We start from the raw sequence: 24,571 nt of genomic DNA on the forward strand, positions 1-24,571 counted from the left end.
GTTCTTTTTAGATATTTTTACATAATTACTACTCAACTTTTTAATTATATATTTTTAGATATTATAATTGTCACAGGACTTGTTAAACCTTTTTTAAAAATATCATTCGGACAGTTAAATCTAACTAGTCACTGTTAAAAATTATTTTATATTTATATAAATTATTTAGAATGACTTTAAAAGTATATAATTAACTAGTCCCCGTCTCCCTGACTACTTTGGTTTTAGGTGTGTAAACGGGTTCGGATCCAGGGGTAGGTCTAACCTCGATCCGGCCCGAGAGGAGGTCTAACCTCGATCCGGCCCGAGAGGACTGAAGGCAGATGGAAGACCGCATTACGGATACCTTCGACTCCGAATCGAGCTGAAGCAAACCGTCGCAGGCATGGCGATGGAGGTTGATGCCGCCGGCCCTAAACCCCGCACCTCTCACGACCTCCTCGAAGAAACCCGCACGGCCATGGAGGAGCTCGCCTCCCGCATGCTCTTCATCAAGAAGGAAGGCCGCCCCAAGTCCGATCTCCGCGAGCTCGTCACGCAGATGTCCCTCCACTTCATCACCCTTCGCCAGGTCCATTCTTGGCCTTCACCTCTTCAAACAACCCTAGAAACCCTAGAAACCCTAGAAATCTAACACTAGTTTCTTCTTTCTCTCTCTCTCTCTCTCCCTCTCTTCTTGTAGGTGAATCGAGCGATATTGCTGGAAGAAGACCGGATGAAGGCGGAGACGGAGCGCGCGAAGGCGCCGGTGGATTTTGCGACGCTGCAGCTGCATAACCTCGTGTACGAGAAGAACCACTACTTGAAGAGCATTAAGGCTTGCAGGGATTTCCGGTCGAAGTATCCGGACATAGACCTCGTCCCCGAGGAGGAGTTCTTCCGCAGCGCGCCGGAGGATATCAAGGGGAAGGTGCTTGCAAGTGATGCTGCGCATGATCTGATGCTGAAGAGGCTCAATTTCGAGCTCTTTCAGGTATTCTCTTGGTTTAGTTGGATGTTGTAAATTATCATATTGGCATTTTAGAGCAGATTCTTGATTTTGCTTCAGTAATGTCCCTTGTTCCGGCAAATTTGCTGTTTGTTCTAGGGTCTCGATATGATTCTATGTTTTTCGGTGGTCAAGACGGAATCTCATCACTTAATCACTAGCTTACATCTCATTGCATTTTGTCCTTAAATGAACAAAACAAATAGTAATGGGAAACTTCCAAGTCTCATGACATCATCTACTAGGCTTTCAATTACCCTAATTTGAAAGGAATTAAAAGTGGAGAATCACCGAGGCCCTAAATTTCCAAAATTAGTTTCTCTAGTTAACCTGTGTTCAACCTAATGATCGTTGAACTTTCTTTCTTCTGAGATTCTTACTGCATAACAGCACACTCATTGCAGCTGTATCTTTTTTTCCTTTTGAGGGGATCATTTTACTGTAAATTTTTAATTGTAATCAGAAACATACTACTTTGGGTGAAGAGTTCTTTCTATATGGAGCTTGTACTCTGTTCAATGAGCGCCTTTTCTTTCTTAATACCAGCGGAAGGAACTATGCAAACTTCACGAGAAACTGGAGCAAAGTAAAAGCAGTCTGTTGGACATGATAGCTAAGCGGAAAAAGTTCCTTTCAAGCCTCCCATCTCATCTGAAATCTCTGAAGAAAGCAACCTTGCCAATGCAGCAGCAACTAGGGATTTTGCACACAAAGAAATTAAAGCAGCAATATGCTGCAGAGTTACTTCCTCCTCCTCTTTATATAGCATACTCACAATTGTTAGCCCAGAAAGAAGCCTTTGGAGAGAGAATTGAAATGGAAATTACAGGAAGTACAAAGGATGCTCAAACTTTTGCTCGGCAGCAAGCTAATAAGGAGAATGGTAATTTTCGATAAATTTGATTTGCATTGCTCCATGTCTATGTCTACCTCTGTGTGGTGGATTGCCATTGATTTGTTTCTTTCCCTACATTTGCTCATAAATGACTTCCATCAATCAGATCTTCATGTGATAAATAAAGCCATAAAGGAGATTATATATTTCAAAGACGCTTTACTATTATCAAGCTAAGGTCATATGGGAAAGTAAATTCTAGTAGGAAGTTCTGGAAATACAGAATTATTATTTATAACAATTTCAATTGGCTTACAAGGTTAATTCCTTTTTCTTCACTAAGGTGATCCCTGAAATATTGACAAGGCTAAGAATTCATCAGGAATGAAGGATAAAGTATAACAGAATATGTTGCAATAATGGATGTCACCAATTATAACTGAGTAAGACACCCTTTATCTTGAATGTAAGTATGTCCCAATGGTGTGAGTCATCTCGATGCCATGTACACAGAAGTGGAGATTAATACCATGTCACTTCTGACTAGTCAGAAACAAAATGTGGTTAGGGTATCTCCACCCAGTCACCCAGATATGTCTAATCCATTCACATAGCATCTCCTTTTGGCTAAAGCATCAAATAGGCCATTAGTAACCAAGGTGAAGCAACCTGTCAATGTGCATTCATGTAACAAGTCTTTTTGGATTTATCATTTGTAGCTCAACTATCAGATAGTTGTAACAATGCAATTGTAATGTCAGGTCTAGTATCAAATGGTGAGAACAATAAGTTGGAGGATGATCTACTCGATGAGGAGGAAGATTCCCAGAGAAGAAGAATGAGGCCAAAGAAGAACCTGGTCAAGGAAACTGCTGATCAAGCAGGGGTTTGCCAACTTCATCCACTCAAAATCATTCTTCATCTATATGATGATGAAGACTCGAATGCTAAACCTCGTAGACTAGTTACATTAAGGTTTGAGTACTTGGTAAAATTAAATGTCATATGTGTTGGACTTGAAGATGCAGAGGAAGGGTCTGACAACATCTTATGCAACTTATTTCCGGATGATACTGGTTTGGAGCTTCCACACCAGGTATTTTCTTGAGCCCGTACGGTAACTGTTAGACAACCATTGAAGGTTGTAATTTTATTGCTGATTGTTAAAACTTAAAGTTTGACCTGGTTCCTGAAAGAGTCCCACAGTTCTAGACTTCTAGTAAATGGATATATGCAAATCAGCTTTGACATGTGCACTTTTATATAAAGGTTACTCTTAATTTACTATTTAGAGATTATTTTTATTTGTCAGCTGTGCTCAAGGCCTAGCATCTTTTGTTTAGTAATAAAATGTTGTGTAATTTGTCCAAATTTTAGGAGATATTGTTAACACATGCAATTTTTCTGTTGAATGTTGTATTGGTCGGACCTTGAGTAGAGATGATGATTTTGCTGAAGCATCTGGTTTCTTTGTTTCTTGGTACCTTAAAATAATATGGGTCTTTAGGTACACATAACTTACTTATAGGATTATAATTAGGTCACTTGAACCAGTCAAAAGATATATGCCTTTCCATACTTCAGCTGCATTTTAATTTCCTGGAGTCTACTTGTATATTATTTTTCTTTTTTCAGTATTTTCTTATTTTTTATTTCCATTAATTGAGAAAAATCTCTGATTGTTGTTATACAGATGGCTAAGCTTTATGCGGGTGATACTCTGGCCTTTGGTGAGAGGACTTCACGCCCATACAAGTGGGCACAACATCTAGCTGGAATTGATTTCTTGGCAGAGGTACCTCTTTCACATGGCAGCAATGAATTTTCCAACAATGAGACACTGAAAGGTTTCGATGTGTCTGCTGGGCTTGCTCTGTATCGTCGTCAAAACAGGGTGCACACAATTTTGCAGCGGATCCGCACCAGGAGAAGGGCTCAAATGGCTCTTATGTGAGTCACTGCACTGGATTTGAGAATTCTGGATGATGACAGTAGATTTTCAGCAGCTTGGATAAGTAGAGCAGAGTGTTTATAGCTGATCATTTAAGCTCTAAACCTTTTCCTCCAATGCACTTTGTGCAGGGAGATTTCAAGCATTTGATGCGTGAAATATGTTTTCTTGCAAATTTATCAAGATATGGTTGTTCATAGATTCCTCCTTGAAATCATTGCAGAGTTTTTTTTTTTTAAAATATGTCCTATATTTGAAGTTGCCTTGATTTGAAACTCAATCTATGGTCGTATCCTTTTTCTTTACTGTGTATCTGTAGTTCAATTGGTGAGGCATGCTTTGTTTGAAGATTTGGAACCTTTTATTGGCTTACAGGGAGCAGCTTGATTCCTTGATGAAGCTCAGGTGGCCACCACTAGCCTATAGAAATGTTCCATGGGCCTTGCAGACCCCATTGTGTAATTTACGCAGTTGGTCACCAGCAGGAGTCATTCCTGACTCATCTTCTCTTTCTTCTGTTGTGGTGCGCAAAGCTACAGGTGTTGCCGACCTTGATCTGGACATAAGATCTGTGACATCATGGGAAGAAATAGAGAGTACAAGAGAGGATGGGGAACTTCCTACAGCAGTAACTTCAAATCTGACAAATGATCCTAGCATCGCACTTTCTAATGGGTCATCTGATCTTCTTGATCATTCTAGAAGCCTGACTTTGATTTCAAAGAGCATTACACCTTCCAAGAAGAGCAGCTCACAAGTTTTGGGTAGAAATGAGGATTATCCTGAACTAATGCTGCTGGATAGTGAGAGTGAAACTGAGCAAGCGTGCACTGACCTAGAAGCTGAAAATGAAAGTCTTATTGTTGACAAAACCTGGAAAGATTATGCTACAAGAGAGTTCAACTTGGTTCTAAGTAAAAAAATTGGAAACGAGAGGATCGTGGAGTTGGAAGCCAAGGTATACACTATTCTACTTCATTTGTTTTGCTTTCATACTCATGGTGTGCTTCCTTAAAATGCGCTTCTGTTTGGCAGGTTAAGATTAGCATTGAATATCCTCTCAGGCCTCCACTTTTCAGATTAAACTTGCTTTCTGAGGGGCATCAAGGTTCGAAATCGTATAATGAACTCCGTGCCATGGAAGCAGAGGTTCGTGGTTATAGAAAAGCCTTCTCAAATTTTGTTTGGTTTTCTAATTTCCAAAATATTATGGGAGTTCATCTTACCTGATATGTGATTTTACAGATAAATCTTCACATCCTTAAGAATCTACCTTTGGCCTATGAGAACTACATCTTAGCCCACCAAGTATGTTACCTGGCTATTTTATTTGATTTCAATTTTGATGATTGTCAAGAGAAAAGAAAGAGCACTTCTGTGATTGATGTCGGACTCTGCAAACCAATTAGTGGAACAATACTTGGTAGATCAGTTAGGGGAAGAGATCGTAGGAAGATGATTTCGTGGAAAGGCAAAGGCTGCGCTCAAGGCTATCCATGCTAAAAGTTTCCTGAATTTCAAAGTTGATTGAGACGCCTTTTAGGCCCTGGTAAAGCAAGTAATTTTCTATGCTTCAGTTTGGCATATATCTTTTCCTGGTGAAGTGCATGTAATGGCGTGTTCTAAACATAGTTGCCTCTATTTATATGTCTGGTTTCTCATTCTTGTAGGATTTTGTAACCATCTTATATTTACTCTCCGATCTACAAGCAAGCTAGTTCAGCCAATTCATGGTGGCCTTGTAGATTATGGCTTGCTCAGACAACTCAATAGGTAGTTATTGAAGTACTCATCTTGTAACTTCATAATGTCACAGTTAAACAAAAACTTATCATGCAAGTCTCTTTTTGTTATGCATTGATAGCAAACTCCCCAAAGTTTATTGCTATTTATATGCAAGTACGGATAGGATAGCAAATGCTGCATGGTAATTGCTATTTATATGTATATACGCATAGCATAGGGTGGTATCTGTTGTATGACTGTAGACTGTAGTGTAAATTGTTGAGTAAAATAAACATATATCTCGGATGTACACCTCCACCCAAATCGATGGTGGATTATTTTGAGTGTGGAATGCTATCAATTCTTGGACACTGTTATCAAGTCACAGGCTGGTCAACAAAACAATTTTATAAATTTCAGATGGAAACTTCAATTACAGCTTATTTCTCCTTAGTTAAAATGATGTACAAGAAGTAGCAAAATTTTGAGTATTATCTGGTCCTGAGCTTCTATTGTTCAAGAATTGAAGAAAAAAAGATTTTCTTATTTTGCACTTATAATATGTTCACCATGGTTTACACTATCCGTTTTATTATTCTAGTTTCAAGTAGGGTGCAAAATAGAAATCCCTAAAAGCTATTCATCTTTGTTAGATTCATCTGCTGGAACGAGTGCTGTTCCCAACCTCGTAGAGTTCACGTAATCTTGCGGCGAGTGAGGTGGAATCCCAGGAATCACCAGTCCAACAATCCTTGCGAGTCTCAGCAGCCACCCTTCTGTGTAGTCCGAACCTTCCACACATCCAATGAACAAACTCCGGATAAGCTCCCATGCTGCATTGATGTACTTGGGTATCACTGTCCAGAGTGAGAAGTAGTTCTTGTTTGGTTCCTCGCTTATTACCTGATCCAAGAACATATTAATGTCATGTAATCTGTTCAGGTTATGTCGATAGGATAGTGATCAAATAGTTAGACTTATACAAATGGTCAAATAGTTAAAAGGGACTTATATTGTACAAGAGATTTTTAATTCGGAATCTCACTTCCCTTTTTTTTTGTTTATGTTTGTTTATTTTTTTCTCTTTGTTTTTAAAAGAGATTGGAGATTAAACTCCAACTAAAGCTTCATTAATAATGAAAAAGAGTTACATGATTAAAGATGCCAAGCGAACCCAAGTAACTAAAACGTTCGACCAGATTGCTAATTTATAGGTGCCTAGAGAGGTATATATGTATAATTGTCCAAAAAAAATAGTATAAGCTTAAATGATTAAAGTCGTGGAAGGGCTTATATTGTATGAATATTTAAGTTTTAAACTCTAGCGACATTCATTGCTTTAACCAGAATATGATAAAGTCCCATTTCTCTAAAAATAAAATATAAACACAAATTTTACAAGAGAGAGAGAGAGAGAGAGAGAGAGAGAGAGAGAGAGAGAGAGAGGACCGGGCTCACCTTTCCTCTGTAGCAGCTGTCATAATAAAGGCATTCTCCACAGTGCTTGAACAAGAGAGCAGAGTCATCATAGGGCACCCTTGGCACTAAGTCATTGCAATAAACAACCCTAAAGTACCTCCTCTTAGGCCTATCCAACTTCTCCTCCACAAACTGCCCAAGCTTCTCATCTCCCACACGAGGTTGCCCAAATGTGTACACCCCCTTCAACTTATCCAACAACTTATCCTCCCCATGCACTGCTAATATAGTTGGGAATAGGATAGCCAATGCTCCTCCTAAGCTATGCCCTGCCACTATAAACTTTGCCTTCTTGTTCTCATCTAACACTTCCCTTAGCTTCTCTCTGACGGCATAGTAAGCAAATGGCTTCGTTGCATCCTTGAGCTCTAACTCTTCTGGCCACCCAGAGTTCCTTTGCAGTCCTAGTGCCTTCATAAATCCACCATGGATTTTCCCCACTTTTGGGATCTCATACCATGAGAAGTCTATGTCAGTGCACCATTGGCTTGCATTGAATGGCTCAGTGCCCCTGAATGCCACTACGACTAACTCAGCATCTACAGGTTTGTCACAGAACATGAAGGCTTGGGTGCTGTATTCTTCTTGGAAATCTGAAACATAGAAGATTACTTTGTTAGTTGATAAGATAAGAAGGTTAATTAGCATGAATAAGATTGTTACAAAACTATATGCATGAAGTAATCTTACCATTCCAGCAATTATAGAAACCTAAGAATGTCATCTGTACATAAGATATACAAGAGAAAAGGTGTTAATTTCTTTGCATGGGTATTTTAACCAAACTTGGTGTAGTCTTATGCTGTATATACATGATGGATTGAGGAAAAAAAGAAATTCTACCTGCCAGTTGTTATGGATAATGGTCTGGATGCATGCTTCATTTTCATAGGCTAACTTTGCAGCCATGATTGAGAGTGATGCATGGTATTTGCTGTCGCTCGGTTTAATTTTCTTATCCAAATCGACTCGCGTGTCGATTAGTCCAATGGATGATCTATAATTGGATGACGTTTTGTCTGGAATTGCAACGTTCCCTGGAAAAGATCAAAATAAGAAGCTCTTAATTGAAGCAATTGAAGAGTTTCAGTTTGGAAACTCATTCGAGTAGGAATCATTAGTTTCTTGATAATGGATTCAAAGGCATCATGTCTTCCCTAAAAAGCTCTTAATCTCGATATAGAAAGTTATATCTACATAGACACAGATGCGGATAATTTGAATGTTTAAAATCATACAGAAATATGACTTTAAATATCGATTTCAAGTGGAACTAGTAAGGTCCTGACGATCGTAACTATGCTAAGTCAAGTTTAATATTTGGTAATATCACTTTCAAAAAGTTGTTAATTTGTAGATGTAAAATGCAAGAAAATCTACACGTCCTACTTGTTTGATTAGTATTAACTACAGCCTAATTTACTATAATCTTGTCACAAGGTTGACATTAGATAAGAACACCATATAAGTTAATATGCAGACGACTTAAACATCTTGAACTATTTTAACACTTCATGCTTAGCAGATTATTAAGACTAACCTTGTAGGATATTTCTGATGAGCTTCCCAAACCCGCCATTTTCCAAGAGAAGGTTCATCCAGAACTCAAGTGCAGAGCCAAGAAGAGCCATTGGCTTCTTGAACAACAATAGAATCATTTGCAGGAAGAGAGAGACGAAGATGGCCCATCGTCGCCGGCTTTGATCAATCACGGTGTCAATGGGGCAATCAATTGCCTTGTTCTCGTCAACTTTGCCGGAGAATAGGAGATAGAAGAGATCAAGCCACCCTCCCTTGTCTGGTCTCAAGATCAAGAAGTCATCGTAGTAATCATCTTGCAGATCCATTACCGTTAGAGAAGAAGAAGAAGAAGAGTTCTAAGCACTTGGAATGAGCCTTTCAACCTTTGGTTGCCTTAAACTTTGTGAATAAGCTTAAACATATAGAGTAATAAAAGGCAAGCCATTAGCCCACTAGGGAAGTGCTTATCCACCTAATCCGACCTATACTATATGTTTAACTCGTTGACAAGCTCAATTAATTGCTTAACCTTTTATTGAGTCCATGTTTTATATATCGTTCATATATATATATATATATATATATATATATATACTTGCACGCAAACGCATGGGCCATACTAGAAAGCTTCTAATATTGCTTGGTCATGATGTGAAATGGAATCACGTACAGTCCAAAGGAACCTTACATGACTCGAGAATCCTATGGAACTTTTGGCAATTGAAAACATTGGTTGGTGGGAAGTTTCGTAGGGCAACTCGTAGTTGACCAGCTCATTGAACAAGGAAAGATATAGTGCATTGTTTAAGTACAATCGTGGTGATTCCCTTTTTCTTTGCACTTTCTCCTCTGAAAAAACTAATTGGAGATTAAGGATACTGCATTCTTGGCTTTGCTTTAAATTAAGAGAAAAAGGAGAAAAAAAAAATTTGAGGATAAATTGGTCATTTAATATTCTCTGTTAATATTGCCGTGGATTTGTTTTTGTGTAATTAACCCTAGATTAAAAATTACACAAGGTGTGAAGTGAAAGTCTTCGTGCGAGAAATAGCTATCAAACTTAAAGCAATATCCAGTCTCCATTACCCACCAAATAAATTAATTAAAGGTGCAAATGGTGGGTCCTTGCACTCTTTAGAAAGGAGGAAAGCCAAGGCTCACTAATTTGAAGAGGCTTTTGGATTTCACTTCCAATATATATGGTAGGGATTATATTGGTATGACAAACGCATTGCATGAGGATGTGAAGAGATTGGATAAGAAATATTATTTTGCCTTGCTTACAAGCCAGAGGTAAAGCCTTCCAAGCAAAGAAGAACAACTGCACGAGATTGACATGCATGATGATGCATGGACTTAGCAAGCTGCTCTTTATTTCTTGAAAATAGCAATGGTAAATGACATTCCTGCCCCTAAAACGACACAATCTCCGTTTACCTGCATAAAAGGCAAATTATGCGTTCTTATTCTTTATAATTGCAATATGATGTTAGGTTAGGTTATAGTACAAGGGTGAGAGTGTAATTTAGTCAAACAATTATAATAGATCAAGCCTTTATGAAAGATGGAAATATATACTTCCATATATTGCCTCTAGTTACTCATATAATTATTATCCCTTGATATCACAATTAATTAGCATATGTTAGATGCGTGCAAGGTAATGTAATACATGTAATACTACATTGATCAAATGACTTACCATGTAAAGAGCATTAGAAGCTTTGAATCGATCAAACTTGATACTTGTTCAATATTCAAGTAGGAATTTCCTAAGAAAAATAATAGCTCTTAAATATTGGTGTAGCATAAACTAAATTATAAAACTTGCACCAAAATATTAATCTCCAGTGTGAAAGCATTCTTTTGCTGCCTATTAGACTAGGCCAAGAGTAAGAACGAATCTTCGTTCAAACAACATAAAATACACGGGAATTAGAAGGCAATGGAGGCTCACCTTCCTGCCTCGCTCTTAGTAGATTTTGATGAATTTTGGGGCTTCTAGCCCTCTAAATATGCTCTTTTTATTCTTCTTCTTCTCTCTCTCTCTCTCTCAAATTTGCATTTAACACCTTGTATTTTAATAAAATTATAGTTTACGCTCAATATTTTTACTATTTATAAATTAAGTCTTATGATTGAGCAAATATATGCAGAAAATACCTTGGATTAGCTTTGAATTAACACCGTGAAAATATTCCGTTAACTAGAGATATTTTATTTCTAATATAACTAAATATCATTATATCTAAAATGACTAAAACACTCTTAGTATGACTTGGTTTAAGATATTTTCATAATTTTCTTAGTATAGGTAACTTAACCTAGATATTTGGTTAAATTTAACTAATAGATCTAACAGCAATGTGCTTTCTGTATATATTCGCTAAATTATAGGGCTCAATTTATAAATAGTGAAAATATAAAGTATAAACTATAATTTCATTAGAAGACATGATGTATAATATAATTTTTTTTAGTTTTTTGACATTCTCTTAATAAATTAATTGGGCCTGGCCCAATTAGATCAAAAAGACATATAGGAATAAACCCAAGATAGAACTCAAACTTCAAGCATCGAGGAAAAATTAAATCCTAATTCCTAACTCATAGGGCAATATTTAATAACGATTGGAATTTAGGGATATATTAATGAGCTTTAGAGAATTTTAACCCACCAAGAGAAGGAAAATTGGATAAGAAATATATGAGCTTTCATTTAGGGGAGTTGTGGGCTACTCGCATAGTAATTATTTGTGACTCCAATTTTCAAATTTCTTTATTGGGCAGGTTTACTGAACTATATTGCATTGAGAAATATTTAAATAACACCTTACGTTTTAGTAACTACGATATTCAAATCACATTCTCGGTTAAATTTAACTAATCATTATGCAAGAAAACAGTGCATTAGTTTTTTTTTAAATAAAAACCAGTAACTATAAAAATATTTTCCACCATTTTCCTATTATTTAACATCTAAAATATTGTTACCTAACTTAACGTACCATCACAAGATTCATACTTCTCAAGAACATTTTTAGGGTATTTTAGTCAATTTCGTTAGTGCAGAAAAAAAAACTGTCTTAATAACATAGTACATTTTGAATATATATATATATAATTTGCTTTCATAGTAGAGTTTTTTACCAATTTTGCCCTCCCAATAAAACTTATAGGTCTAGAACACTCCAAAACGTATATGCAAAACTATGTTATTAAGGATCCCTAATCTGATTTAGTAACTAAATATTTTTTTTATCTATTTTATATCTAATCAAGTTTACTCTTTCAAAAATCAAGACTAAAAAATAAGATTAACCAAGCAAGCCCTCTTAAGTTTTAAAAATTGTTATGTTATCCCAAATATCAACTACTTAAAAATAATTTCAAAATTACTCAAAAAATTTGCCAAACCTACAGCAATCTATATGAAAATGGTTGAATTGAAAATTAAATTTAATATAATTTTTTCCCATAATTTTTTAAGTGATTTTAAATTTTATACATAGGTCTCTAATCCAATCGGCAACTTATATTTATAAATCACTTATTGCAATAGCTATTTTAAAATGAACATGATTTCATATATAAATTTGAAAATAAATTAAAAGTATAAAAGAAAATTAGAGATAAATTGAAAATAGTAAAAAAGAGAGAGAGAGAGAGAGAGAGAAAACTCTTCCAGAGTCGTCTAAAACTTAACAACTTGCAGTTATTTATTAGTGTGAGAATGTGCATCATCATGTGACATTATCATATTTTAGATAGCCGAAGAAATAATTAAAATTGTAAATTTAAGCCCGAGAAGAATAATTCATCTAGGGAGAAAGCAACGGTCAACCACCAAACTAATGAACCCATGTGACGGAAGCTACTTAATTGGAGCCCAACAACGTAGACACGTGTCAGAGTTGGCAATAGGAAGCCAACCCCGACCTTTGAATTTAGGTTGGCCTCTTTAGGAGGTTCATTGTATCAACCCCAACCTTTCAATTTTAGGTTGGTGGGCAGTAGATCCCACAATTGCGACATATTTTACTGTGTCGTACAGAGATGGCCAAAAAATTAAGTTTTCAAGAGATGAAGTTGATGGCATGGGATGGGATGGGGGAGTTCCCGCGACAAATGATGATATGTTTCTTATTCTTGGATCCATCTGCCCTTTTTCTCTTTAATATACTCAAATATATATATATATATATATATATATATATATATATATGTATGTATACCAATATCTAAAGACTTATTCCTGACTCCATTGATGAGCACATGATCGTCTGAAAACTTGGCAGGTTGAAGATATGTTATTTCTTTTCTTCTTTTTCTTCCATAAAGTTTTTCTTTTCAATGGAGAAAACATTTTTATCCTGGTAGAAGGAACGGTGCCGATGCCACTAAGACTCGAACTTGATCGTACTCAAAGAATACGATATTCGAAAGAGAGTGCATCAAAATGGACCGACTCCCAATAGTGATATCCTTAATGAAAGCAACCGGTACATGAGCTCCTTTAACTATACATAAAGAGGAGGTAAGTAAATAACTTAGAATTTACTTCCGCATCGGGTTGATATTTTGTCCTCCGAAAGAATTGTACTTTAGTGTCTTCTGTATTTTTCCACATGACTCAGTAGAGGGGAGAGCTCTCTCTCCTCTACTTAGAGGTAATTTCCTCTAGTCTTATTTCCTTTTTTCTTTCTCTTCTCTACAGGTTTCCTCCTTTGTTATTCTCCGTTCTAAGTGTTGCAGGTGTAGCCCGATGAGGGTGGGTGTGCTCGTGCACTACCCTTTCCCCACCTCGTTGAGCTTTTACTCTTCTCTTCTCTTTCATCATCTCCTCTTCGACCGCTTGATCTCTTCGTCGCTCATTGACATAGAAAAACACGGGAGAGATTTAGGGCTCTGCAACTTCACTCCCTCTACACTGTATCAGCCTAGGGTAGTGGCAGAAGGTTAGAGGAAGACTGTCTCTTTCTTCTTTTATGTCAGTAAGTAACGACTTTCTGAGTGGTGGTAGATTTGGAGTTTTTTTATGGGAGTTCTCTCCTCGCACTATCGTTCCTATGGTAGTTTAGGACCCTACCTTCTTCATTCTTTTTTATTGCAGTCTATGTATATATATTTTTATTTTCTACTATTTCTCTATTGTGATACGGTAGTAAATGTAGGGTTGTGTGTGCCCAGGGAAGGGGTCAAGACAGAACTAAACATTGAGCATTTTTTTTTTTTTTTTGCTTTTGTGTTCTTGTGATCTTTTGTGCACGTCAAGCTTAGTATCATACTTTTACGGGCTTGTTCAAAGGACATCGTATCTCGCCTTTTTACTATTAGACATTATGCTTATATCTTTACTTGTTATGGTTTGCTATTTCCTTTTGTTATGTTGTTCAATATAGACGAGTTAGAGACGTCCCTCAGTTTCTCTCCTTGTATCATGCTTTATAACTCTTGGATATTATTAATGAATTGCTGCCTAAACATAAAGAGGAAAAATATAAGCTTGGGAAAACGATAATTAAACATTAACTTCCTTTACACATCGATCGACCTAACAAGACCCAAATCAAACATAAACAACATAATATCAGGTAACGGATAAATGAACCTAATTATCATAGATAATACGGATAAGAGAATAAATGGGAGCTTTGTGATCCTCCCCTTGTTTGCTGCAACGAGTGTAGTTGGCTCTTCAAGAACTTAACATACTGGATAGCCTCCTCTAACATCGAGGCAGTATCCATCTTCGTCCCACCTGGAACTAACCTTTGCAGTATTCTAATCCGTTCACTTATTCGCTCTCTTCGCATCCTCGCAGCTACGCTCTGTGGATCCTTGGATATCTTCACGTTTCGACGCTTTCGCGGTGGCTCTATCGACTCCTTATCGACCTGGATAGGTTGCATCGCGGCAATTCGGAATACCATCTCTCTCATCGAGTCCATGGAGGAACAGTGGGAGTTGTAATTAGCTACGTTTGTAGGAGTCTGGGGAAAAGTATGGAGCTGAGAGTTCTCCATTTGGAATAACTGCATGCGAATGAGCTCCGTCTGGGCATCCGGGGAGGGATTTAAGAAGTCCACGTCCATTTGCTCCACTTGGAAGAGAGAGAGAGAGAGAGAGAGAGAGAGAGAGATCCACAAAGAGAGAGCGAGAGGACTACTAATCTTGCAGGAAGGCTATTTATAAGGGATATAAATATATTTTACCCTCCCCTCGTGCACAGTGCTGGATGAAAAATATTTTCCTCCAAACTAGTCCTTGTCCTTGAACTTGGTTTGTAATTTACAAAATCACACCATAACAATTTCAAAAAGAAGAAGAAGAAGAAGATACGGACTATGTAAATATGTGACCCTAAAATATAAAAGTAATTTCAATTCATCTTACTTCAAGTAAAATGTATTCAACCATGTCTTATTTTTATGGAACAGATATTCCTAATGAATATTCTCTACTTGTATTTCTCTTGTTGTGGGTATTTATGGAGATTTATTGATATAGGTATGAGAATTATTTTTCTTTATCTTTGGGAGAGCAAGGGTTTCACATCACATAGTTTTGACATTTGACCGGCAAAACGAGGGGCTCTAACACTATAAACCCGAGATATAGTTGATAATGATGTCTAATTTATTCCCCTTGTCTGAATCGCGAAAAGATAATTATTCTCTGGAAAAGGTCTAAATCAAGCTTGAATAAGTATTTGACTCTTTAGAACGTTCTTTATAATATTATCTATCAAGTCCTAATCACTCAAGCATGCTATTACTTGGTCCCCCAAGGACCTAAGGCCAAGCTCAATCTATGTCGGCATGAAAAAGGATTAGGCTTAGCTGGAGCCTAGTTTACTTTTATCTGGCTTAAACTAAATTAACTTGCTCGTGAGTGATATTGGTTGATTCGCATTTTATCTTTATTATTATTTACGCCCTAGTATATTACTCAATGGTTGAATATTCACTCCTAGCTCATAGGGTTTGATTCTCTCTCATAGACATTAGAATTAATATGTAGTAAATTTTTCATCAAAGTGTTTTACATATATGGTGAGTTTAATCTATCTATTCGAGAAGACTAACACATTTGCCTAGCTTTCTAGCTTACCACCTCATGATCAATAAAAAAAAATTAAAAATATTTGCTATTTGATTATGTATTTTACTTTTAATGTCTTAAAAATATTTTATTTTTAATTTTCTTAACGGATAGTTACTATATAGATTAGTTAATTTAACTATATATACAAAATAATCTTCGTCCCTTGAATAAATTTTAAAAATTAGGATAAGATAAAAGGAGAACCAGATTATAAGGCAAATGATGAGGAGTGGTTTATGTACTTTTATTTTTTATTTTTCAAAAGTAAGGAAATGTTATCTATTATATTAGTTGTTATTAGGTAAAACGTAACTTAAAGAGTGTATTTTAGGCAATAAATGTAAAATATATGGATCAAGTAAATGATAAATATCTATGTGCTAGATATAAGTAACAACAAAAACAAAATGTTATATATTTTTGATCAATTTCTCGAGGTCTTTTTAACTCACCTATTCAGAAATATACATGAAGTAATTCTGTTTGATAAACGTCCTAAAAGCACTGTCTAATATCCTTGCCCAATGGGCTGTACTACTGGTCCATATGTGCATTGCAAAATAGGCCCGTCCCCACCAAATAATGAAGCATTGACAGGGATGCAGTCAAACTTTAATCAGTCCATTATTCGCTTTTGCCTCATGAATCCAAAGACATCAGATTCAGTGAATCTCGCAGAAGATATATAGTGTCCTTAGTCAAAGGCCCACACCTTTTGATTTGGCTAATATATAACTGCGAGAAAGAGGGCAACACTGTAACTCGATAGTTCGATTCAATTAGTTATTACGATCGAGTTTAATTCTCATATAAATATTAGAACTAATGTTTAATAATTTGTTTATTAGAACGCTATATGTATATATATATTGGACTATTATATGCATTTCTTGAAAAGATTGATGATCTAAATATTAGAAAGACTTAAGACTTTTTATTAAACCTCTTAAAAAAGAAAAAAGAGAAAAATAAAACTAGAGAGAAGGAATTAGATTAAGAGGTGGGCTCATCTATCTCCAATGCTCTCCTTTTACAAGGACATGAATAACCACTTAAGCAATCTCCAAAAAGATTAATTCATCATCTCTCTGCTGCTATCTCTATTAGTATAAGCATTATTCAGCACTGGAGGCGTAGAAGGCTCCTCTGCTATAGTAAGTGAGCTACTGGAAGTGGCATTTCCTCCTTCATCAACGCCGCCGCCGGAGGAGGAGGAGGAGGAGGAGGAGGAAGGAAGCGAGAAGGAGGTGTGAAGTCATGAGTACTCCTCCACTGGTGAAAGAGAGGAAGATGGCTATAAGTGTATGGAAGAAGCGAGGATAAAGATGGAGAGGAATAAGACGAGGCCATCCTTCTATGGAACTCGTAGAATAGATGCCTCTCTCGCTTTCTAAAGAACTCATTTGCAAACTCCAATCTCTCCGGTATCACCTTCATAAATCCCTGTTCCAGGCATGCATGTAAAACCACATAATTAAATAGCCTTCGTGGAACTTAAAACCTACTATTAGTGTAATAATATCTCTGAATAATATTATGATAAGATACGTTACATACGTATTTATGTGTTGAGTTGACGGACGGACGGAGGAGAAATTGTTGTACTTGAAGCAGTTGGGGAGGAGGTCGCTGGCGAACTCTCGACGACGCCAAACGACAAAAGAGGAGAGGCGGTCGTCGCCCCCACGAGACGACGGTTCGTAGTAGGATCATCTACCAAATGTAACAAGAATGGTACAGCCATTAGCTTCTCCATTTCCTCACCTCTTTCTTTCCAACTCCTCTCCATCTTTCTCTAGATTTGGAGAGATCTACGTAACAAATGGGTTGAATATATATATATATATATATATGATTAATTACACTTACATCTCTTAACTATAACTTATACTAACTTTTCATAAAGACTCTTAAACTATTTTTTATTGTAATATTTCATATAAATTTTGGAATAATTCCAATGTCACTCTTCTCTGTCAGTCTACCGTTACTTAAATTGAACAACTTAGACAGTCATATCAAAGTACATTATATAGGAAATGACCTAAATAACCCTATTCTTTATTTTCTCTCATCCTCCTCCCATCTCCATCTCCATCACCATCACCTCCTCCTCCACCGTTGACGACCTCCCTCCTCTGCCACCGGAACTCGACGACATCCGAGGCCACCAACCCATCCGAGGCCTTACCTTCTTCTTCTTCTTCACAATCTCCCCTGCCCCCTTCCCCTTCCCTAGTCTACGAGCGACACGCCCGCCGCTGAGGCCTCGAAGGCCCTCGACCAGCCGATGCTAGAGGCGATTTTCCCTCCCCCGCCGAGTCGCTTCTATCGCCATTGTTCTGCCGACATCCGTAGAGCTTTTTCTGTCCTCGATACCTCTCTCGCCGACTTGAAATGGCCTCTCAATCTTCTCCTCCTTCGATGCCCTTAGTCTTCCACCAATTGCAAGCACCGACTCCATGGTCTGGTCTTACATCGCCGCCGCTATGATGTCCCCAACCCATCCTCTCGCGCCGAGGCCACCATGTCCCTTGCCAACCCCGCCTTGGACAGCCACCGCAATCGAAAGATTATCGTCGAGGAGGGCGGCGTCCGCCGCTCCTCACCCTCCTCCGCTGCGTCGATTCCAAATCTTAATCCTCCTCGTCCTCCTCCCTCGACGCCCAGATTGCCGACGCCATGGCACTTGCTAACCTCGCCACCGACCACGACTTGGTTGAGTCCCTCCTCGTCGAATTCGCCGTCCAGCGCGCAAGAGGAGTTCGCGAGGGAGAAGGCGTCGTGCGGCCCCTCGTCTCCTTGCTCTCGTTTGAGGTATCCCTTGATGATTCCGCTCCGTTCGACACCAAGAATCCCACCAGCATCCATTCCTTGGTGAGAATCAATTGCGACAGCAAGGGAGAGGGCTTCCCATCGGCTCGCAACCAGCACTACTACCACCACCTGCATCACCGCAAGGAAAGGGAGGACGAGGGCGACGATGTGAAGCTACCACTCAAAGTGAAGAGGGCCCTATGCTTATTAGGGTATAATAGCCTTTGGGCACTTTTTGTCACAGTAGTTTCACTTTAATCCAAAATTTATACAAAAATAACAAAATATATTTTACGAAGTGTAGATATAATTAACTTATATATATATATATATATATATATATATATATATATATATATATATATTTGTTTCAGGTTTCAAGGCAAACCTATGTATATTATGGGTTTTGTATTCTGTGTCATTTGTAGAGATTCTTTTTAAGTACTACACCTCCTCTCTATCAAAATTTAAGGCTCATAGTTGGGATATTCAATGCATCATCTCAAGTTTCTCAACTCACTCAATAAGCTCATATTTCATTAATATTTCCTTTTAAAAACAATAGAAATCAATCATTAAAAACTAATTGCCACAGTTTTTTTTTTCTTTTAAAAAGCCTGGGAGAGAACCCAGGGGATAGCATGATTTCACAACTTAACGTGGGGAAATGGGCCACTTATTTGTTCTTTTTTCAATCAAAGAAATTTGAGAAGACCATACAATTTATTAGATTTAAAAAAAAGGTTGTAGGGTAGCCCAAAAAAATTTCGTCGTGTGGACGGCTAAGCTGGGCCCCGTATCTTAATAGTATTTGATCACTCATTGATTGGGGCAGCCTAAAATTTATCAGATCTTAATAGTATCTTAACATTATTCTCTTATAGGGTGTGGAGCTAGCCTGTAAAACTTTCATAATCTTAACTGGATAGCTAAGGTATACGGGGCCCCTAATTTTATGACTTGGGGACCCCTATCTTAGTAGGGCCGGCCTTAGCCCTTAGGCGACTATATAAGTCGCCTAGGCATTTGGCCGGCCTTAAATTCAGAGCAGTTGCCAGTTAATTTGGCATGAAAAGTAGTTAAGCATTTAGATTACAAGATCTTCAAAATTGATGGATATTTGACTTACCTCTTCATTAAGCAAGTATATGGGTATTGATTTGTTTTCGTGTTCAAACAGTCAAATGGAGTCAAATATATAGGGAAGCTAGCTAATCTAATAAACAGTAATGACTGCGTCTAGCCATGTGCATGAATCGTGCACGCGTGAAAGCTTGGGTACGTTCTTTGACAGGAGGTAGGGACGTGGGACGTGGGACGTGGTACGTGGGACGCGTGTTTGCACGTGATGCTTACTTGGACTTTTTTGTTCTTTTATTGAATTAGTCCGAATAAATCGCTAATGGGCCGTATTGTTGGACTTGCTATGGCTGATCCATGATGAGAGAGGCCCATGAAGTTTTTCTATTAACTGACGATGTCGCTCTTATATTAATATTCCGAGAAAAAAAAAAGACTCGAATTATATTATATATATATATGTATATATATATTTCCAAAGTAGATGAAAGTAACACGTGCATAGCAGAACTTAAACGACGACGACAACTATAACATCAACATTACAAGCTAAAGAATGCGAATGAAATAGTAACCATAATTATATTAATTTAAAAAAAAATTACTGGGGAAGCTTGTTAAGCTTGCAATACTTGTAGTCCTTGTACTTCTTGGCCTTGTATTTTGGTGGATTCTCTTGGTTAATTAGTTGTGGCAGAGGACCAATGACCAGTTCATTTGGAGGCTCGCAGAACACTGGCCATGACATCCGCACCTTCTCCTTGTTCACGGTTGTTCTATGGAGAACGCTTTTATACTTCCCATTGCTTAATATCTATTTCAGATCATATGAGAAAAATATTAAAATAAACGATATAACGTAATATCACATGCAATAATAGAATAATCTTTCTCACTTGTATTGTTGGTCTAATACTCAACGGTAAATTGTTATTTTGTCTAACGTGAGAATGAAAATTAGAACAAGAGATTACCTCAACCTGGTCACCAATGTGGACAATGATGGCATTAGGGATATACTTGGCGTCAAACCAGTGATCATCCTTGAAGACTTGTAAGCCTGAGACTTCATTGGGAACGAGGAGAGTTAACATTGACATGTCAGTGTGTGGTGGAACGCCAAGAGCCAAGTCAGGGCGAGGACATGGTGGGTAGTAATTGATTTTGAGGAGTAGCCCCAAGTCTTCCCCACCAGATGCCTCCTTCATCACATGCTTCTCTAGTCCCAATCCAATTGATAGGATCTCAAATAATTCATCCATAACCTTCACCAAGTGTTCAGTGTATTCCTCGTTAGCCTTCCTGTCAAGTTACATAAATTAAATCAAAACAAGAATACCGAGATATGTTACAATGGTGCTAAGCTTGATCCACACTAGATATACTTTTGGCTGATCTTGTGAAGGGAAAAAATAATAATAAGGTTGCAAATTTACAAGTGAAAATAATATGATTTGAAAATTTTTGGAGAGACCGCCGGGCAAAGGAAAAGAAGTTGCTCGAGGTAAGTGTATGATCTAAGTTTACATCGTCAGTATAAATACTTCTGGAGTTCCTGGATCCTCTAAACTATTATTTATTTTTAAGTAGATTATTTATTTTTATGATATTTAAATCTAGAGATCTGGATCAACTAGACTTTTTTATTTATTTTTCAAGTAGATTCTCTTATATACTTATTTATTTATTTTTATGATATTTACATCTAGAGTTCTGGATCCTCTAAACTATTGTTTATTTTCAAGTAGACTCTCTTATTCATTTAGTTTTATGATATTTTACCTACTTAGTTATCTAATATCTCTACCTCTTCATCATATATAGGAAAAAAAATATTCTATGTCTATTCTGCTCTTAATTTTTCATACCCATTGATCTCGGAGCTTTTAAATAAACACGTGATAATTTTTTCATAAATGATTAACTAATAAAATGAGCATTTAGAAGATTTTATAATTTTGAATGTGCTAAAAAAAAGAAATCTGTGTAAAAATAAACAATAGTTTAGTGGATTACAATAGAATTATTGATTAGAACTTGCGACTTAATAATTAATATAAATAAGATAAATTGGTTGACTCAAAATTTATTTGTTTATGATTTCTGTTTGTTTGCTAGAAAATAAAATTTATAAACGAGTGACTATAATTTTAAAGTAACTCTCTCATCTTATAAAGAAAGAAAGTAGAAAGAAAAAAAAAGAAGTAAAACTACTTCTTTAATAAAGTTACATTTATTTATTGCGATTAAATATTAAAAGATAGAGAAATCCATAAAAAAGTGATTAATTTCTCATGGAACACCTGAGAGAACTAAAGAAAGAGACATAGAGAGAGAATACTAAGAACCTGTACGTAGATGGGTTGCTAGGCCAGATGCCATGGTTAATGAGAGACGGCGGCCAAACGTTATGAAATAAAAAGTCCACCCAGCCCTGCTTCCCTTCCAACCCCTTCCCCAGCTTCGTCCCGTACCCTTCAGTGCTCCCCGATTCGGCTTTCATGGCGTACTTCTCCTTCTCCTCCTGCGGCAGCTCGAAGAACTCCTTCCCCACCTCCTGCAGCTCCTTGATCACCTCCGCCGGGATTCCGTGGTTCACCACCTGGAACATTCCCCACTCGCAGCTCGCGTCCACCACTGCCCTCACGACGCGTGTCCTGTCCGGGTCCGACATGTCCACCACCGGGATCTCCGGGACCGGACCGCGGAACGTCGTCCTCCCCGGCTGTTCGTGCTCCGACCGCACGAACTCCGATGGGATCGCGTCGAGATTTGCCTTGAGGGACGCGATGGATTGCACCCTTTCCACCTCCATCTCCTTGGTATACTGTTGCTAAGAGATCGAGCTAGCTATGTAAGGTTGTGTGCTCACGCGACGTGAGTGGGCTAAGAAAGAGAGAAACGCATTGGCATTTAATACTATGACCCATGGAGGTTGGTTTCTTGAACCGCTGAAGGAATGGATACGTGTAACGACAAGAAGCACACGTTACTTGTACCAACTTAGTAGTTAGGGTGTAGGTTGCGCTGGAAAATTTTACAAATAACACCCTTCATTTAAGTTTATTATCTCTTTATGTATACATCTACTACTTAAGACAACTTCAAGCGTATAACGAGAATGCTTCGTTTGACTAGTAAATAGTTAAAACCTACTGCAGGAAGTGGATTGATCAAGCTTAAGAGTATTTCTGTTCCCTATTGCAGGAAATTATTGCCGTTGGATCATGTGCAGTAGTTGATGTACGTACAGTAGCCGACCGAGCGAAAGAGCTAGAAGGCATCATCACATGTCAACGCTACATCTAGAAGTAGAAAAATGTAGAGAGATGAAAAGAACCCTGTAACGTATAGGGTTAGGGATTGAAAAACGAGTCACCAGCTTTGACTCAAAGGCTCGGAGGTTGGACTGTTCACCAGTTTGACCCAAAGGCGAGAAAGTTGAATCGTGACCAGCTTGACCCAAAGGCACCAGCTTGACCCAAAGGCGGGAAGGTTGGATCGTCGACAGCTTGATCCAAAGGCGAGAAGGTTGAACCATCAATAGCTTGACCCAAAGGCGGGAAGGTTGGACTGTCACTAGCTTGACCCAAAGGCGAGAAGGTTGAACTATCACCAGCTTGACCTAAAGGCGGGAAGGTTGGACCGTCACCAGCTTGACTCAAAGGTGGGAAGACTAAACTCCTCCACCTCTGGGTGTCACTAAAATCAACTTCGACAACTCATGGGACTTGCTGAGTAATGATGATGTGTTGGTTTCTTAGCACGTAACCACCACCATGGTGTCACGATGTTTGCGCTTGCCATCGGATCACAATGGACACTGCCCTTGAAGTTGAACACAAGGCCTCCTTTTTGTTATAACCACTGTTGCTTGTATTGAGGTCAATCATGTCATTTTTGAAGGGGATTTCAATGTGCTCATCAAAGTAATCAACAAGCTAGATAAAGTCCGCTCATGCATCCGAGATATTGTTCACTATTACAGAACCATTTGTTATTCTTTTTTATCTTTCTTTATTATGTATGCCTTTAGAGGTTGTAATAGGGTAGCCGATTGAGCTGCCCGTTTTGGAGGACGGCATTCTTTTGATGCTCCGGGTGGGGTGGCCGCTCATCATCCCCCAGATTTAGCTCTTATCACCTCTACTGATGTCGGAGCATTTTTATCCCTGGGACGACTTTTAATATATAGATGATCTCATAGGTTCTTTAATTAAAAAAAAGACCATGTATGTAATTAATAAGTGTTCATTTAATTGTCAATAAATATGATAGGGTACATTTAACCCTCTTTTTATTTGAGGAAATATATTAACTAAATAAACAGGACTACAGTAAACCTCGCTTAGATCAACTCAAAAAAGTTGCAAAATTGGTGTTATGCAATGCAATAAAGAGCCATCCTTAAAAACACCCAATTAATTATTTAAAATGATTAAATAGGTCTTTTTATTAGTTTATCGTTAAGATTTTTAACATAAAACTATCATATATAGATTTGTGGGTGAGTCCCATGATCCCATCCTTTGCCTTCCAGTTTTATACTAAATTATGTTCCTATTAGACTAAGTCATCTAAGTATTGACGATTTGGTAGATTTGTAAGCTTTTTTATTTTAATGCTTAAGTTGACATTAACTAACTTAATTGTGGACAAAAATATATTTGTATTAATTGCTCCGATAGTATTCCTAATTTTAATATTTTCAGACAAATAATTTAACCTACTCAAACTCATAGTAGTCGTATGCAATCTATTTAAGTACTTAGATCTAGATGGATATGTTGCTTATGTTAGATTATAATCTATACATGATAGATATGTTATAAATCGAGAAAGATATTGAGACACAAGGGAAACCCAACATTTAAGGATAATTTCTCACAGTTTGAATATATTTTTATATAAATAAATCTTTCGTAGTCTAAAAATAATGTAGACTTTAGCATAATATTGTGAGTATTATGATAATATAGATATGTTGTGAGGTGCATAATACTTATGTATGTTTATTTTATGATACATATGACATTTCTCTCAAATCTCAATCCTTAATACCATCACC

General features: G+C 37.4%; 3 protein-coding genes and 1 long non-coding RNA gene across 9 annotated transcripts; 2 read left to right on the forward strand and 2 right to left on the reverse strand.

The window, feature by feature from the left end:
* The first annotated feature begins 215 nt into the window (after positions 1-215).
* Positions 216-6,561, forward strand: LOC140799798 (THO complex subunit 5A). Of its 6 annotated transcripts, none has more exons than XR_012111072.1 (10): positions 216-571; positions 683-973; positions 1,535-1,871; positions 2,585-2,919; positions 3,517-3,773; positions 4,150-4,732; positions 4,810-4,923; positions 5,020-5,332; positions 5,445-5,547; positions 6,153-6,561. XR_012111072.1 is itself a non-coding variant. In XM_073154266.1 (9 exons), the coding sequence occupies exons 1-8, from the start codon at positions 386-388 to the stop codon at positions 5,275-5,277; spliced, it is 2,361 nt and encodes a 786-aa protein (XP_073010367.1). In that variant the 5' UTR covers positions 216-385; the 3' UTR covers positions 5,278-5,323; positions 6,153-6,561. The 6 variants fall into 6 exon arrangements, 3 of the variants coding, with proteins under 3 accessions (XP_073010367.1, XP_073010366.1, XP_073010365.1); XR_012111073.1 differs by having other exon boundaries at positions 5,020-5,323; XR_012111074.1 differs by lacking the exon at positions 5,445-5,547.
* LOC140799800 (triacylglycerol lipase OBL1) lies at positions 5,890-8,965 on the reverse strand. The gene is made up of 5 exons (XM_073154267.1): positions 8,519-8,965; positions 7,822-8,015; positions 7,669-7,702; positions 6,958-7,571; positions 5,890-6,402 (listed from the first exon to the last, which is right to left on the reverse strand). Exons 1-5 carry the CDS (start codon positions 8,823-8,825, stop codon positions 6,136-6,138), a joined length of 1,416 nt encoding a protein of 471 aa, XP_073010368.1. The 5' UTR covers positions 8,826-8,965; the 3' UTR covers positions 5,890-6,135.
* A 4,112-nt stretch (positions 8,966-13,077) lies between these two features.
* LOC140799760 (uncharacterized) lies at positions 13,078-14,717 on the forward strand. The gene is made up of 2 exons (XR_012111065.1): positions 13,078-13,169; positions 13,255-14,717. It is a non-coding gene; the product is annotated as an uncharacterized lncRNA (long non-coding RNA).
* Positions 14,718-19,945: 5,228 nt separating this feature from the next.
* Positions 19,946-22,393, reverse strand: LOC140799990 (flavonol synthase 1). Its single transcript, XM_073154598.1, has 3 exons — positions 21,852-22,393; positions 20,478-20,805; positions 19,946-20,317 (listed from the first exon to the last, which is right to left on the reverse strand). The coding sequence occupies exons 1-3, from the start codon at positions 22,316-22,318 to the stop codon at positions 20,105-20,107; spliced, it is 1,008 nt and encodes a 335-aa protein (XP_073010699.1). The 5' UTR covers positions 22,319-22,393; the 3' UTR covers positions 19,946-20,104.
* Between the last annotated feature and the right edge of the window lie 2,178 nt (positions 22,394-24,571).

Source organism: Typha latifolia, chromosome 13 (genome assembly GCF_019914945.1).
Source record: "Typha latifolia isolate L0001 chromosome 13, TyphaL0001v2, whole genome shotgun sequence".
In the NCBI taxonomy this organism is placed as follows: domain Eukaryota; kingdom Viridiplantae; phylum Streptophyta; class Magnoliopsida; order Poales; family Typhaceae; genus Typha; species Typha latifolia.

Coding starts and splice junctions, on each gene's coding strand:
- LOC140799990 (XM_073154598.1), bottom strand. CDS start 22,318: ATGGAGGTGGAAAGGGTGCAATCCATCGCGTCCCTCAAGGCAAATCTC. Junction 20,806..21,851: donor AGCAACCCATCTACGTACAG/GTTCTTAGTATT, acceptor GTAACTTGACAG/GAAGGCTAACGAGGAATACA. Junction 20,318..20,477: donor ACATTGGTGACCAGGTTGAG/GTAATCTCTTGT, acceptor GATCTGAAATAG/ATATTAAGCAATGGGAAGTA.
- LOC140799798 (XM_073154266.1), top strand. CDS start 386: ATGGCGATGGAGGTTGATGCCGCCGGCCCTAAACCCCGCACCTCTCAC. Junction 572..682: donor ACTTCATCACCCTTCGCCAG/GTCCATTCTTGG, acceptor CTCTTCTTGTAG/GTGAATCGAGCGATATTGCT. Junction 4,924..5,019: donor TCCGTGCCATGGAAGCAGAG/GTTCGTGGTTAT, acceptor GTGATTTTACAG/ATAAATCTTCACATCCTTAA.
- LOC140799800 (XM_073154267.1), bottom strand. CDS start 8,825: ATGGATCTGCAAGATGATTACTACGATGACTTCTTGATCTTGAGACCA. Junction 7,703..7,821: donor TTATCCATAACAACTGGCAG/GTAGAATTTCTT, acceptor TCTTATGTACAG/ATGACATTCTTAGGTTTCTA. Junction 7,572..7,668: donor TTTCTATAATTGCTGGAATG/GTAAGATTACTT, acceptor TCTATGTTTCAG/ATTTCCAAGAAGAATACAGC.